Source organism: Hyperoodon ampullatus (assembly GCF_949752795.1).
Source record: "Hyperoodon ampullatus genome assembly, chromosome: 11".
Classification (NCBI taxonomy): domain Eukaryota; kingdom Metazoa; phylum Chordata; class Mammalia; order Artiodactyla; family Ziphiidae; genus Hyperoodon; species Hyperoodon ampullatus.
In genome coordinates, this window is record NC_136924.1 from 33,820,896 (window position 1) to 33,837,583 (window position 16,688).

Consider the following 16,688-nt stretch of genomic DNA (forward strand, 5'->3'; position numbering starts at 1 on the left):
GTGGATCCTGCATGAGATTTACATGGGTAGAACACAGCCCAAGTATAGGAAACCTCAAGGGGTGTTAAAGTAGTCCTGTGAGATGGGGCTGAGGGTTCTGGTGGGAAGGCAGCCGTGCCTAGTGTGGAAAAACCCTGTGATCTTCCAGCTTTGCATGGCTGGAGCTTCTTCTCATTAAAAATCATCACTGGGACTTCTCTAGAAAAGTCTTCCTTGAGCTCTCAGACCTAAGTACCCCCTAACCCTAAGGAATGCCATTTATCTATTTTTTCCCTAGCCTATATTAGCATCAGAGAAAAGCTCCATTAGAGCAGAAATGATCTTATTCACTATAGTGACCTCACAGCTTCCATCAGCATCTGACATACAGGAGGCCCTTAATAATTTGTTGAATAAACATTGAAACCAGACAGACCAAAAATGAAGTTAGGGAGGTCTACTTAATAGTTGTGAAGATTATGAGAATGGGTGTCGGCAATTAATTACTTAAAATAGCTGCCGGTTGTATTTTGTACTGGGAAATTAGGACTGATAAAATACGGCAGGGCCTTCAGACTAGGCTGAGCCTGGATTGTAGGCCACAGGATGCGATTGAAAGTTTAGAGTCAGGACTATTTACAGCAGTCAACTTGGTGGCCCCAAGCAAGACCAGATGGAAGTAGGGGATAGATGAAAGACATGAGGCATGTGGAGGCTGATATAAGATGTTTTTAGAGAATGAGACTGAAATTAACTTCCACCTGCCCACTTGCTCCAGCTAATCCTTCTGGGTTGCATCATGGGTCTGCAGGAAGCAGCTCGGGGAGTACCAGCCCGAACTTGAAACCCCATGACACTTGTCACACTACTTTAAAGTGAATTTTGTAACGCTCCACCTACAGTGAAAGGTCCCCAAGAAGCACATCTTATGCTCTATTTTCCTAGTAACTCTGACAACACAGTCCAGTAAGTTTTTGCTTGCTTTCTGAGGCTCAATTATTTTGATTAAAATTGTTAACTTTAGGACCGTTACCCAAAAGCTGAGCCAGTTTTCTCATCTGTATAATGGTATGACTTCCACCAGCATTACAGTTCTGTGTCAGGGTCCGATGAGATATTTATAGAACATGCAGTATGACATGTGGCACCGTATATTACTTCATAGTGTTCTGTACATTGGACAGAACACTGTCCGTTTATAAAAAGTTTACAAGTACTAAACATCTGTAGCTCTGATTTGTTCATGACACAGTTCTTTGAGGGTGCCAGCTTGAGATCCCGTCACCAGCCCGCGGCAAACTTGAAAACAATTTACGAACCATTACGATCACCACACAGTGGAACATCCATCAGAATCTTCCGAGGCAGTCTCCTGCACCTGCAGCCACCCCACCTCAACCTTCAAAGACTGCCCTGCTTCATGTTTCACCAGTGATGTGTGTCTCTGAAGGCAGCAGCTGGGGCTGGCATGCAGCCAGCAGGCACTCGTGCTTGTGGAAATGGACTTCCTACGGGGAACTCACAATGGACAACACTCCCCAGGAAAGGATAATTTCAAGGGGTTCCAAGAACAAAAAAATTCAGGGCATTCACCTCCTAACAGGAATGTACAACTACTAATGCTCAAGAACAAAGGCTGGAACCCAGATTATCAACTCCAGAGAGACTCTGCTGTATCTCACCCTCCCTCTCCCAAGGGCTACTCGGAGAAGAAGGGCTGTCAATCATAACATAGGCACGCGATGAAGGTAAGAGACTAGACAGACTTATACTTTACTCCAACTGTCAAGCTGCAGAGAGCAACAATCAGACAAACATTCCACCAGGTATCCAAGGCCCTCCTAGGCTCGGCAGAATCACAGAATCCAGCTCCACATCACTGTCTGGTTTAAGTTTCTTCCTCTGAAAGATACAAAAGCCACGTCAAACTGGTGAGTTGCTTATGATTTTCAACACCTCCACTCAAAAGTGAAACCTTTCAGATCCTCACATTTCCTTCAGTCACCCACTGGTGAAGCAGGTGAGAGAAAGGTTAAAGCCCATGTAACTCACCTGGAGCATCTTTCCTCCCTCAGACCACTGGCTAACATCAGGGACTTCCAGTGCCTTCCTCTAGATGCTTCTTCCTTGCCCTAGCCTCTAAAAGACCACTCTCCTCCCTGACCCCGTCTTGTGATCTAAAGGCTCTGGAAGCAGCTTCTGGAGCCAGACTGAATGCTACTCCAAGTGACATCTCAGGGAATTCCCAGAGGTTTCCATCGAGGTTAGAGAGGGCCGTGCATACAGAGCTTGGGCCCCAGCCGGCACACGCTCACTCCAGACTTCGGAGGGAGGCTTGCTACAAACCTTCTTCTTCCTCTTCTTCCTCCTCCTCCTCCTCGTCGTCCTCATCCGAGCTGAAGGTGCCGTCGGGCAGGCTATAGACGCGGATGACCTGCTTGTTGGGGTCCTTGAGGATGAGGTACTTGCCCTCCTCCAGCTTCATGCAGATGTCGATGACGCAGCGCAGGATGCCCCAGGCGTTCTCCACGCTCAGGTTGATCTGGCTGGCAAACTCATTGGGCTTGAACTGCTGGGTGCCCAGGATGACGTGGCGTGAGGAGTCTTTCACGTGGTACCGGGACACGTAACTATCGAGGGGAAGAGGAGTATTATGCGGGGGGGGCAGGCGGGCACAGAGACACAGCGACGCCTGGGGTCGAGTATCATTTAAATGGTGACACCTGGCCTGATGCTTGTCCCAAGAAAAAGGAGAAAAGGCCAGCCCTCGTCTCCCAACCTGCAGACCCCCCCTTCCAAAGATGAGCTCCCAGACAGGAATCTCACCCAAGCTTGAGGTACTCGGATCCGGCCAGCAAAGCACAGCAGGTCCAGCGGGCCAACTTGTAGCTGTTGTTCTTCAGCTCGGTGGCAATGACGGCCCCTCGCTGAGAATCCAGCTTCTGACGCCAGTCAACGCCATTACAGTGCTGCAGGAGGGGAGCCCCGGTTACAGGGGCCAAGGCGGGCTCCCACTGCCCACGGCCTGCTGCCACTTCTGGCAGAGAAGAAACTCCTTAGGGGGCCTGACTGGGGAGGGGCAAGCCCACAGGTAAAGCAGGGGTCGGACTTAGCTTTTAAGAGGCAGGGCCTCGGTCCGTCCCTTGCGCAGCAGGTGCTCAACAGAGCGCGACTCCTCCCTTCACAAGAGCTCATCCAGACCAGGACACGCACGCGCACAAGTTAAAAAAACAAGTGCCACACAAGTGGTGAGGGCACATGTTTATCACATGCTGTGCGGAGAGGAAGGTTTTGCATGGGAGCCTGGCAGCTCCCCCATGGAGGATATTGGCAGAAGCTGGAGGTGGAGTGATCTGAGAGGGATGCAGGGAGAGACGGGCCGGTTTAGCCCCGGTGGGCGTGGAGGCCCACAGAGAGCGAGGTCAGGGTCTGGCACTGTGCACACACACAGAGACAGACAAAAAGCAGAGAGACCCCGGAGACCACCTTCTCCAACCACCTCTTCTGCAGATGTGGGAACCTGGCCTCAGAGTGAAGTGACCGGCTGAAGGGCACACGGCAGAGACTCCTAAACTTTCTTGGTTCCTGGCAACTCTAGGCCAGAAGAAATACTAAAGAGTTCCTTTTATTAAGTAGTTAGGTCCAAACCACTTAGGGGCAGTATTCTGACAGATGTCTCTGGGCTTTCTTCAAAAATTAAAACTATCCTGCAGCAGCCTTGTGAGTTTGCTGTGGCATTTTAAGGGCCTTTCCTCAAGGAAGCAGTGTTTCGGACAGTTAACTGGCAGAGATACTGAAGGGAGGGAGGAGCGAGTTAGGGACGTCAGCTAATAACAGGCACCACGGAGAGGAGGGCCCTAAACTAGGGGGAGGATGTCAGCGAGAGCCAGAGCTGAGCAAGAAGACAGACTGCACCTGACAGCAGAATTCAAGAGTGCAAAGGAGGAGATGTTTGAGGCTCTGAGCCGAAGAGAGCAGGAGACAAAGCTGACGGACGGCCAAGCCAGAGGGAACGACAAACAAGGCCACTGGAAGAACAAGGTATTTTAGAAAAAAGAAAAAAACCAACAACAGAATGGGAGTCAGAATAGATTTCGGGAATCCTTTTTAGAGTTCAAGGCTGAGGCTCGGGGTAGGCGGAGTTCTAAGATGACCCTTGGTGACCCCGCTCTTGCAGCATCTGCTACCATGGAGTCTGGATGGAACGTGTGAGGATGATGAAGTACCCACGATCATGCCATCTCATGTCAAAAGGGATTCTGCAGATGGAGTTAAGGTCCCTTAAGACAGAAAGACCATCTGGGTGGGCCTCACCTAACCATGCGAGCCTCTTAAATCTGGGTGTAGAGGTCGGACACAGAGGAAGCCAGAGATTTCAAGCACGAAAAGAATCTGATGTTGTTGCTGGTTTGAAGGTGGAGGGGACCACATGGAAAGAAATGTGGGTGGCCTCTAGGAGCTGAGCGGCCCCAGCTGACATCTGGCAAGAGAACCGGGGGCCTCAATCTGACCTCAATCTGCAAGGAACTGAATTCTGCCAACTAGAACGAGCTTGGAAGTGGATTTTCTTCCAGAAACTCTAGCTGAGAACTCAGTTCTGCTGAAACCTTAACTTTAGTTCTTGGATATTCTGAGCAGAGAACCAAGCCACACGATGCTAGACTTCTGACCTACCAAACTATGAGCTAATGGATGTCATTTTAAGCCTCCAAGTTTGTTACTTTGTTATGGAGCCAAAGAAGATGAATACATGCTATATAAAGAAGTGATTATGGCAAAATGACTTGCAAAGGGGACTGACCCTAAGAGAAGGCTCCACTGGGGGTCAAAAACGAGGGGAACCAGCAAAGGAAACACGTGAAGGAAGCTGAGAAACGTGTAAGACTAGATTAAGGTACTAACACAGAGGGCACAGCCATACAAATATAAAGACACCAAATGCTACAGGGAGGGCATGGTGTAAAGTCTAAGAAAAGGCCACTGGCCCAGAGCTAAGTTCGCAGCAAACCTTCTGGTGTGCTCTCAGCAGGTGATGGAGGCTGAGGAGCATCTGGGGGTGAGACTCAGCAGCCTGGAATGCGAATCCCTTGGCTCTAATGAAAGCAGAGCACAAACGGCCCCCAAACTCCATCTCACTGGACCCTCGTTCAACACAGGCCCCGCCTTCCTGTCCTTGCACCAAGAATCCTTTATTCTACACAGCAGCACCGAGGAGCTCTGCCACCCATTTCAAATTCAGGCACGTAGCCCAGGTACTTTCAGAAAGGATGACAGCCCAATAATCATGGCGCAGCAGCCTGAGAGAGAACAGAAAGAGGAGGAAAAGCGAAGGACACATGACTCTTTCAAGATGCCCCCTGAAGAGCCAAATCTGGGCTTATCTGAGAATCTCTGACTTCGGGAAGTGAAGGAGTTGGAAAAAGGGCATCTGAAGGTTGAAGACCAGGTAGGGGCTGCAGTAAGCAAAAGAACAGGTCAAAAAGAAGAGCTGCGCGGCTTACAGGAAACCTGCCAGCCCGGCTCACAGGAAAGATCAAAATCACGCTTGCAGAGAGCAGAAATCAACAGGAGGTGGGAATGGAACAGAGGGACAGAAAGCACTGGAAGAAGGTAATTACCTCACACACACGATCTCTTTCTCAGTAAGTAAGTAGGGGAAAAACTCAGAAGACAAAAAAAATCTCGGTAGCTCTCTGAGTGAGGGGAGGGGAAGAGAGACACAGGATGGTGCTCACCCTGGAGTCCCACTCGTTGAGGGTCTTGATGTTGATGAACGACACCTCCCCGTTGGCGCCAGTCATGACGCCGTCGTGCTCACAGCGGACGATGAGGTCAATGTCGTCTCCGAGCTTCCACCTGCGGTAACTGCAAGGAAGGAGGAACTCTTAAGGTCAGCTGAGACCCTGGATTTCAGACGCACCACCCACATAGGGCACGGGCACCAGGGAGGTGACATACCGGTAGGCCACAGAGGCAATCTCATTCTTATCCATGTCATCCTCCACAAACGGGTTTGGGTTGGGGAAGTTGTATCTTTCCTTCCCCTACAAGGATGACAGAGGTGTCACGAGACGGCAGCAACTTGTCGCCAAGGCAATCAGCCAGACCCTGCACCTCTGCTTTGTCACAGCCCTGACTGGGTCCCTGGCTCCTGAGGGGGATCTGGGATCACTACGTGCTGTGCATCGTTTACCCCTTCCGAGCACAAGCAAGCAGCCCGCGGACCAAAACGGATGTAACAGCTCGCGTTCACCCCGTGCTTATGTTTGTCGCCCACGCGCTTTAGGTGTCTCATTTAAATAGCAATCTCGTCCCTCCTGTTTTGTTTTTCTCCATGGCACACACAGCCACTTGTCACAACATATGTGTACTCAGGGTTTACTATCTTTCCTCCTCTGTTGTAACAAAGCTTCTGAAGGGTTGCAACTTTGGCTGGTTGCTGTATCCCCAGCTCCGAAACAGTGAGTGCACTTGTACACAGATATTTGAAGAAAAGGTCACAATGTATCTAAGTGAAACAAGTATTATTGGTATTCTAATTTTACAGAGAAGAAACATGCCCAGCACCACAAAGCTAAAAACTGGTGGATCTAGGGTTCAAAGTCAGGCTGTCTGATCTTAAAGCCCAAGCTCGGACCTCCTCTGTGACAGGCAGGGAACCCCATCTATCCTAACCAATCCCACAACCCCGGAGCTGACGACATGGCGGATGCTCAATAAACAGCAGCTGGAGTCGACAAGCTAAAAATGGCCTCCCAGATGCTCCCAGGGCCTCACCATCCTCAAGCACTGCTGGGAGAAGTTGTGGTTGATGTAGGTTGCTTCCATGGCCAGGTTGCGGGGTGAGTTGAAGGAGTTGCCTTCATCTTGCGGGGGCTCGTTGGCTGTCTCACTCACCGTCAGGAGGTCTGCAAGGGCGGTGACATAGCCAACCACTCACAAAACAGTCACCACAGAGGTGCGTGGCCCCTTGGGGAGCAGTGGCGATCCAAACGACACACACCCTTCCTCCAAAGAACCGCCATCTGCTAACGTGGGTCCCCTGAGTGTGGGACACACTGGGCAGGAGCAGGGTGAGCTTCTGGGCAACTTGAGACACTAACATTAAATGCAGTCACGATCATGTGGAGGAAAGCCATACCTTTTCCTTCTTTTTGGATTCCTCAAGAGAGTGTTTGATTTTATTAGTGCTTCAACAAAGAGAAGCAATATAATCATGTTTGGCTTCACTCTGCCATTTTTGAGTGGTTTTCATTCTCTGGTTTTCATTCACCGTGTGTGCACATACACACACGTATGGTGTAAGACATATGCATACGTATTTTTTCCTTCGTAAATATGCTGAAGTAAAAAAGGCATCAATCTAAAGAGAAACATTAAGTATGTACGAAAGGTGGTGTAGAGAGATGACAGAAGTCAGGAAAGTGCTATTCAAATGAGTAAAAACTAGAAGTACGGTATTCGGGCACCATGAGGACTCCGGAGGCTGATGCCCCAAGAGGGACTGCAGTGACAGTCCCTTTCCCCTGTCGCAGAGAAGGCTGAGTGGGATTCTGATATGGCTGTTGATGCCTGTGAGGAGACAGACCCTCTTCTACCCATTCTCTAGAGCAGAGAGTGGCTCTGAACCAACAAGGACACTAAGCACCTCTGTGTTGTTCCCAAACAGGCTTCTTACCAAAGTCAGAGTTGTCCCTCTTGTCAAAGAAGAGCTTGGACCCGACTCTCTGGACGACGATGTCCCAGGAATACACGGAGCGGGTGCAGCTCATCAGTGTGGCCAGAATGGCATCGGTGGCAAACACGTTCCCCTGAGTTTTTGCCAGCTGCAGAGGGCAGAAGAGAGATGAGGCTACTTCAGGGTTGAACTGGCCATTCACAGCAGGGGGAGGACTCCTCTGTAAGGCGCGTTCACACCCACACCCTTGTCTAAGCAAGGCTGCAGCAAGCCAGCCAGCGAACTTGTGTCCTGGGGTCCAAGGAACTGCAGCTTCCTGAGCACCTGCTATATCCCAGGAGAGCACTGCCCGATGCTTCCACCCTCACCCCAGCGGCACGTGGTAAGTACATTTACCCCAATTTACAGGTAAGAAAGCTAAGGCCTCAGAGAGGTGAAGCCAGGAAGCACGGCAGAGCTGGGACCCGGGCCCAGCTTCACCTAACGTCAACACTTATGGTCTGGCCAGCAAAGTGCTCTTATTTTCATCTAATCCTAAGTCGATTCAGAAGAGTCTTATCTACAGGGGCTTCCGAGGCCCAACCGATTCACACGCATCCCTGCATCTCTGTCCTGAGGCCTTGACACACCCCATGGGCGGGCAGGTGCGGGGCAGGGGGCGCCCACCTTCCGGATGACGGGGTCGTCCGTGGTGGTGACAGTGTGGAAGATGCGCTTGATGCTCCGCAGCGGCTTCTCGCTCCTCGTGGTGATGCGGTCGAAGGCTTTGTCATAGTATTCCAGGGCCCCGCAGCATTCGCTGAAGGGAGAGCAGGCAACACACGCTAAGTGAAAGGGAAGAAGACCACCTACTTCTTTTCTGTTAAGCCACGGAATCCAACGTCTTATCCCAAAGTCTAGAGTATGAGATGAAAACATCCTCTGACTAGACTCTCAGTGCTTGCTCCGAGCCCTGCCCCCTCAGCTCCTGATGTGGCTCCACAGAACAGTGAGGACACAACTGATTCTGCTCAGCCTCCCCATTTTAAAGACAGGGAGGCTGAGGCCAAGACAGGGAGAGGAGCAGTTACAGAGCCCCCAGCAGGCACACTGACTCCGGTCTGGTGCTCCAGCTCCCCACTAAGGTATTTCGATCTACTGGCCCTTTGATGTAAGGAGCTCTTTGAAATGTAAGCAAAAGCTTCGTGACTCTTGAAGGACTGCTATCTTTCTCTTTCTGCCCTCAGAGCTACAGAACTTAATTTTTTCTTTTGCTCAGGATTTCAGGAAGTGGAAAGAAATCTGGAGTTTAACAGCAAATTTCTTTCTGCCAACAAGAGCTCTATAACTTAATTCTTCTTTTTATAAATTTATTTATTTATTTATAGCTGTGTTGGGTCTTCGTTTCTGTGCAAAGGCTTTCTCTAGTTGAGGCGAGCAGGGGCCACGTTTCATCGTGGTGCGCGGGCCTCTCACTATTACGGCCTCTCTTGTTGTGGAGCACAGGCTCCAGACGCGCAGGCTCAGTAGTTGTGGCTCACGGGCCCAGTTGCTCCGCGGCATGTGGGATCCTCCCAGACCAGGGTTCGAACCCGTGTCCCCTGCATTGGCAGGCAGATTCTCAACCACTGCGCCACCAGGGAAGCCCACTTAATTCTTCTTTTGCTCACAATGCCAGGAAGTTCAAAGAGAGCTGAAGTTTTTTTTTCTTTTTGGCCGAGCCGTACAGCTAGTGGGATTCTAGTCCCCTGACTAGGGATTGAACCCGTGCCCTTGGCAGTGAAAGTGCGGAGTCCTAACCACTGGACTGCCAGGGAATTCCCAAGATGAAGTTTTAATATCCGTAAACTTCTTTCTGCTTTCCCCCTCTTGGCATTGCTTTTTAAAACCCGTTTGTCAATCTTATGCAACACCTTTGGAAATACTAGGGCTTAGGCCAACAGTCATCACCAGCTGGTGATGTGTGGTGGACAGTAGTAAAAGACGTCACCTACATGTCCTGGGGCTCTGACACTTCCAAGTAGCGCATCTTCATTAACTGAGGAAAGTCCATCTCCTCCTTCACCTCCCAGTCACTGCGGACTTCCACTGAGGAGTCTCGGGGCTTCTGTTGGGGGAAACCATCGGAGGGGAAAAATGACAGCCAGCGCAAAACGTAAGCAAAAGGCAGGTTAGCGGTACGAAGGCTTTTATTCAATAAATACATCCAGAACATTTACTACGTGCTGGCTGTTTTCCAGCAGCGTCCCTGACTCCTAGGAGCTTACAATCTAGAAGAGGACCGAAGGGACAAGAGCTCAGAAACAAATGGGAATTCTACTCCTCAGTAACGATGCCACCCTGGGAACATCAGCTCTTCCATATTCCTACATTTTATACAGGAGCTGTAACAGCTCCTTTATATTTCTCTCAGGGTATCAGCTATTTATTCTTGCTGCTACAGCAAGCACCATGTCCAGCAAAATGTAACTTCCACAGTTGTACCTTCACGCTTGCTTACATGTCTTCTACTCTCACCACGCCCACACACTTGTACAGGAATGCCCACAGGGGCATCATTCAAAATATGCCCTGGAGTAAAACCGCCCCAGTGCCCATCAGTGGTGAACGGATAAACAAAATGTGGTCTATCCATCTAACGGAATGTGGCAATAAAAAGGAATGAAGCGCTGACATGTGCTACAACATGGATTAGCCTTGAAAACATGATGCTTGGTGAAAGGAGCCAGTCACAAAAGATCATTCCGCTATGATTCATTTATATGAAATGTCTGGGGCAGGCAAATCTGGAAACAGAAAATAGATAAGGGGCGGCCTAGGGCTGGGAAGGAGAGGGGCTGACTGGCACAGGGTACTGGGCTTCTTTTTAGAGTGATGAAAACCTTCTGACGTGGACTGTAATAACGGTTGCAGCACTCTGTCAATACACTACAAATCGCCGAAATGTACACTTTAAATGGGTGAATTGTATAGTGTGTGCACTATACCTCAATAAAGCTGTTATAAAACCAAACAAATAAACAAAATCAAATTCCTGGACAGAATTCTGACATGGATATACTACCTGTGATTTTTGGTCCCATTTCTGCCTCACTCCAAATTGTTTCTGGAATTTTTTCTGCAGTCGTATGCGTTCTCTGGAAAGACAGGAAAACTGTGCTTTCAGTGCAGATTTTTAAGGAAAACAGGGGCTTAAACAAAAGAACAGACCAACAGGGCAGACACTGGACATGCTAGAGGCATACCACCCCCACTACTGACCAGTATTACACATATATTTTACTCCATCTATCCAGCTGTCCACTGGCAGCCCCAGCTTGGGCAGGGCTACCATCCTGCACAGCTCCAGGGACTCACGGGACCCAGCGTGAATGGAGCCCCCTGGAGCTGTGCCACAGCAGACCCGAGCCTAGGTAAGCTCCTAAACTGCTTCCTGTCTGCCTTTGTTTCCCTTCAGTAGTCACATCCTCTGTGAGCAGTTTCCTGCCCAAGCTCCCTGCTGTTAACAGCTCTTCGAGAATGACACCAGGGCTGAGACAGTGACTTAATTGGCCCTGGGAAGACTTTTTGGTTTTCCTGCAATGGTGGGGAAGACGACTATTCTCCTGCTCTGGCCTCCTGCCGTCAGAGTGCAGTCGGTCCTGGAAGAGTATCTTGTTCTGGCAGGATGGGCACCTCACCTCTCCTTCTGCTTGGCGCTCTTAGGCAGGGTCTGCAGGTTGAACTGCAACATGTTCCGTCGATCCTTGTCTCTGCGGAGGTTCCGCTGGGAAGCAGGAAAAAAATATCCAGGTTAAAATCTTGGAGCTCTGGCTTACAATTGGCAGTGCCTAATGGGAGGCCATTAGAATTAGTTTAGGATGCAAACCCACAACATCCGGGGGTTTACAAGTATGCACAGGCATACCCCAGAGATATTTTGGGTTTGGTTCCAGACCTCCACAATAAAGTATCACAATAAAGCGGGTCACACAAATTTTTTGCTTTACCAGTGCATATAAAAGTTATGCTATACATATAGTTTACACTACACTGTAGACTAGTGTGCGATACCACTATTTCTAAAAAAACCAATGTATACACCTTAATTATAAAAACACTTTATTGCTGAAAAACGTTAACCACCATCTGAGCCTTCAGTGAGTAGTAACATGAGCCATCACGGATCACAGATCACCATAACAAATGTAATAATAAAGAAAAAGTTTGAAATATGGTGAGAATTACTTAAATGTGACAGAGACATGAAGTGAGCCAAATGCTGTTGGAAAAAAAGGTGCCAAAAGACTTGCTCAATTCAGGGTTGCCACAAACCTTCAATTTGTAAAAAAAAAAAAAAAAAAAAAAAAAAAAAAAAAAAAAATCTGCAAAGCACAATAAAATGAGGTATGTTTGTACTTGGAATTAGCTTAGATTTATATCCACACGCAGTTTTTATTGAAGTAGGTTTACTGGCTCTTATTAGAGTTGTTGTGTTTGCCTCTTTATGTAAGAAGATGCAGCCCAACTGGACGATCTACTTAATAAATCCTGGACACAGCAATTAAGTGAGGCAACAGACACAGATCACCTTGTTAATCCTGCGCTAACATCCATCCTTAGCACAGATGTCCTTGTTACTGGTCAACAGAAAGCTAAACTATTTAAATGCATCCCTGGACTTAGTACCCATTTATTTTAGCACAATTGTCACTGAATAGCTACTTGGAATTCACTAGAAGACCCACAATAACATGCTCTCCTCTCAGCAGTACTACACAGTAGCATTTTTAGCAGCAGGTGACAGCCCCAAGACGGTCAGATTGCTGGCTCTTGGCCTACCTGTGCAAATCGCATCCGATTCCGCTGGTAGGCGGTCTTCTGTGTGCGTGCTGTATCCACCAGCTGGAAACTAGTTTCATCCTCCTCATGGAAGTAAGCATACTGACTTCCACCTCCAAACTGAGAGGAGTACTTATCTGGAGGCAAAGGTGACAGCATGTAACAACACTGCCTACGGATTTTACAAATACATGGTGGTCTAAAGCCCTGCTATTTAAAGTGTGGTCTCAGGACCTGACCCATTGGCTGGGATCATCTTAGATGTACAGACTCACAGCCTCACTCCAGACCCACGGAATCAGAATCAGCATTTTAATAAGATCCCCAGCTGATTCAAACGCACATTCAAGTTTGAAAAGCTCTGGTCCAAAGAACTTTCTAAGTCAAGACAGAGTCTGAGGAACTTAAGCCCATTTCACTCTCTGCCTTATTCTGTAAGAATATGAGTTAAAATCTACTCTCTCAGGAGAGGCAAGTATGCGGTCTAAGCACCGTCACTGTCATCATCAGGTGCCCAAGGCACACGTGGCTAATGCGCTATGACTGACTTTCTTGCTGACCTCAGACTCAGATAATCTTAACTCAGTATTCCAGGGAGCCACTTCGAGCTCTCTCAACTGGCACAGAGGGAAGAAACCAATTCACCGTATCAGGATCTTAAAACCCGGAGTTTTAAAACTGGGATCCATTGACTGGCCTCATAGGTTCAATAAGTTGCAATGAAATGAAAAATGGGAACATGTTCACCAGATTTGTAAAAGGGGCCGTGGTTCCCCAAAAGTCGGGGGGGAAAACCCACTATAATAGGCCGAACCTCTTTAATGAACAGTCTAAGTTGAGGCTATTTCCAAAAAGAATGTGGATTGTTTCCACAGTCCAGAATATGCCCTGAAATACTATGAATTATCAGCATTTTGTTCCCATCCTAGAATGCTTTCAGGTGGAGGTTACTAGAAAAACTAACAATCCCCCAAGGCCCTGATCCGGGCAGTCAGGCGGAGAACACTTACTTGTGTACCTCTTATCTTGGTACGTGGCTCCCGTCCAGTCTGCAACCTAGTAAGAGCAACAAGGGAAGAAGACATGGAGCACAGGTCAACCAGGTGGGTTTCTGTTCACTCAGAAACCCCCCCAAAGTGAGGATACGGGGTGGGGAAGTGTCAGGACTGGCTCAGGATGGCTTTTTAAGAGCCCAGCTCTCCTATGACCACTGGAAGTATCCAGATGGATACTATATAATGGATACTATATATACTATATAATGGATACTCATAACCCTCATGCTTTTGAGAGAATAAAATTGAAACAAACTTGGAGGAGCAGCCACAGGTTAAAAGATTCAGACCCCCGCTGACAGGCAGGTACCTTTCCTAGCCGATCTCCTTTGCTGAATGGCTGGTAGGGCATATCCCGAAACTGCTCGGGAACCGCACAGGGACCCCAGCCTGAGGGGTTGTCCTGGATCACGGGTGTCATGAACTTTGCCATCTTCTAAAACCTTAAAAATACAAATAATATAAGTAGCTCCATGAAGAAAAGCCTCAAACTAGAAAAAAAGCCTTCCACTTGAGGTAAGCTAAGACATGAATGACAAAATTAAAAATGCAGAACAGGGCTTCCCTGGTGGCGCAGTGGTTGAGAGTCCGCCTGCCGACGCAGGGGACACAGGTTCGTGCCCCGGTCCGGGAAGATCCCACATGCCGCGGAGCAGCTGGGCCCGTGAGCCGTGGTCACTGGGCCTGCGCGTCCGGAGCCTGTGCTCCACAGCAGGAGAGGCCATAACAGCGAGAGGCCCGCGTACCGCAAAAAAAAAAAAAAAAAAAAAATGCAAAACGGAACTCTCAACTGTTGAGCTACTCCCCATTCAATGTCTTCTTGTAAATAATACTGTGAATACTTAAAACTCAGAAGACTGCTAACAAAACTGATGTATCATATTTCATTGGGTTTTTTTTCCGCTGTACCACCTCTGAAATGAGTCTGCACCTTCTGCTTGATGGGGTGTCATATCATAATTGGCAGTTTTTCTTTCTTGGTGTTACATGAAATAATTGTGCTTCTTGAAATGAGTGGTATCTCACATATTTGATGAAACGTAGTAACTTTTTTTCAAGTGTAATAAGCATGTTGTAGTTCTCATTCTCACCTTCACCAGGCATACAATATTTAATCCCTACGCCTCAGTCTCTTCATCTGTAAAATACATAAGATCCTTGTTTTATTTCTATCAGAGAATCATTGTGAAAGCCGTATGTATTAATTAACATATTTGGAAATGATTCCACTGTAAAACGCTGCACAATTACTCCTGAGTCTTGTAAAAATATATTTACACACAGTGCTGAGAAGAAAACAAGGGTCCGTGAATATATCCTGAAATGTAACTTTCCTTTGTTGTTCTTCTGATTTTCTGTCAATGAAAATCCTTATGCAGAGCAAGTAGACACAGGGACAGGCAAAAGGCCCGCCAGAAGGCTGAGGAGGCCACCAGAAACCTTAGTTCATAAAAGTGGCCAAACAGCCAATGTTCATAAACATTATGAGTACCAGGCATGTTCTTAGTGCTTACCACACATAAATTCATTAACTCCTCCCAACAATCCCAAGGTAGGGCCAGTATTAGCCCCACTTTCCAGATAAAAAAACTGAGGCACAGAGAAATCAAGAAATTGCCCAAAGTCACAACACTAATGGACGAAAAATTTGAACCCAGGCAAACTGGCTCCAGGGTCCACACTCTGCGTAAAAACCAGGGGCTCCAGACAGATGTTCGCCTGACAGGTCCTATCAAAAACTTACACATTTATCATCCACTGTAATCCCCTGAAAATGCTCAGAAGCTGAGTTCCCAGGGGAAAATTCATTACACAAACATTTCTGGAGTCTGGACAGCAATCAAAGAGTGCAGGGTACTAAATTTAGGAAACTCTCTTCATTGTTCAATGATAGGGAGATTAAGGCTTCCTACACAAGGGACACTTGGGTGACAGCAACAGGGAATGACCTGGGAGCTCCATCCTCCAACTTGAACTTAAGTTACACTACAGGAAGCGGACTGAGGGACGCGGTGGTGGTCTCAAAACAATTCACATTAAATACTTATCAGGCTCCTACACGTGTCATGTCAGATGCAACACCACTAACCCTCCCACCCCCGCCCCCATTTTAGAGATAAAAATGTGCAGTTCAGCCAAATCAAGCAGTTGACTTGCCCATCATTTCAAAATAGATTTGGTTTCTAGGGTCGTCTGCCGTAAGTCCAACACTCTTCCTATTATTTTATAAGCTGGGCAGCGGCCTGAAAAGATCTGGGGTTTCAGCCCCTACTGATAACACAGTAAGATATCTCCAAACACACTTGGAGAAACTAAGCTTTTCAGTTAAAACGGAGTGACAGCTGTACTGGCTACAGGGGTAGGATGAGGAGGCACCAAAAGGGCAGTCAGAAGGGGCCTTCCGGCTGGCAGGCCACGGTACTGGGTATGTTATGGCAGCCACTGCAGGTCGTTCTCCATCAATTCCTGGGGGTTAGAGAATTTCAGATCAGAGATCAATCAACTCCATCCTGCCCTCCAGTTTCACAGGAAAGGGAAGGAAAACATCTGGACCGTGAACTCCTCAGAGAGGGCCGAACACCGCTCAGCTTGGCACCCCCAATACCTCTCTCATAGCAGTTCAGGGAGCCGTGGGCCGCTTTAAAAAGACACTGAGACCCAGCTGGGTTAAGTGACATGATCACATTCGCCCAGCCCGTGGCCGCTAAACGGAGTCTAGGGCCAGAGACCTCAGCCAGAAGGCTCTGCCCCGCACTGGGTCGGACCTGGGACCGACCCCGAAGGCAGAGTCCTGCCCCGCCCCGCGGAGGCAGGTGGGGGTGTACGGGGGTTTCTTCCGGTAGGCCCCCAAAGGGCAGGAGCCGCCCAACTCGGCTCCGGAGGTCCGCGGAACCCTACGAAACACACTGCTTACCTGCAACGGCCTTAGCCGGGCCCGATGGCGAGAGATTGTCCAGGCCGGAGACCGCACCACCACTTGTGGACCGAGGAACTGGGAAAAGAAGAAAGACGCGCGCGCAGCGGCCGGCGCCGTAAACACGACCGGCGCTGTCGTAAACTGCTCCCCAGCTTCCTTCCGGTTCGGCGGCAGAACGCACGAGTCGTAAAGCAAAGGCAACCCGGAAGTTCGTCACTGTTCTTTTCGAGCTGTTGTGATTAGCCTGCAAGACACCGGA

At 48.6% G+C, this 16,688-nt stretch overlaps 1 protein-coding gene across 1 annotated transcript; it reads right to left on the reverse strand.

The window, feature by feature from the left end:
• Window positions 1-1,722: 1,722 nt before the first annotated feature.
• On the reverse strand, window positions 1,723-13,945 carry EIF3D (eukaryotic translation initiation factor 3 subunit D; the record flags this gene model as incomplete). The annotated part of the gene is made up of 14 exons (XM_079714897.1): window positions 1,723-1,881; window positions 2,326-2,609; window positions 2,806-2,948; window positions 5,715-5,844; window positions 5,938-6,023; window positions 6,757-6,887; window positions 7,658-7,805; window positions 8,324-8,456; window positions 9,631-9,743; window positions 10,701-10,773; window positions 11,317-11,402; window positions 12,458-12,594; window positions 13,468-13,513; window positions 13,823-13,945. The coding sequence occupies 14 exons, from the start codon at window positions 13,943-13,945 to the stop codon at window positions 1,868-1,870; spliced, it is 1,647 nt and encodes a 548-aa protein (XP_079571023.1). The 3' UTR covers window positions 1,723-1,867.
• Window positions 13,946-16,688: the final 2,743 nt, after the last annotated feature.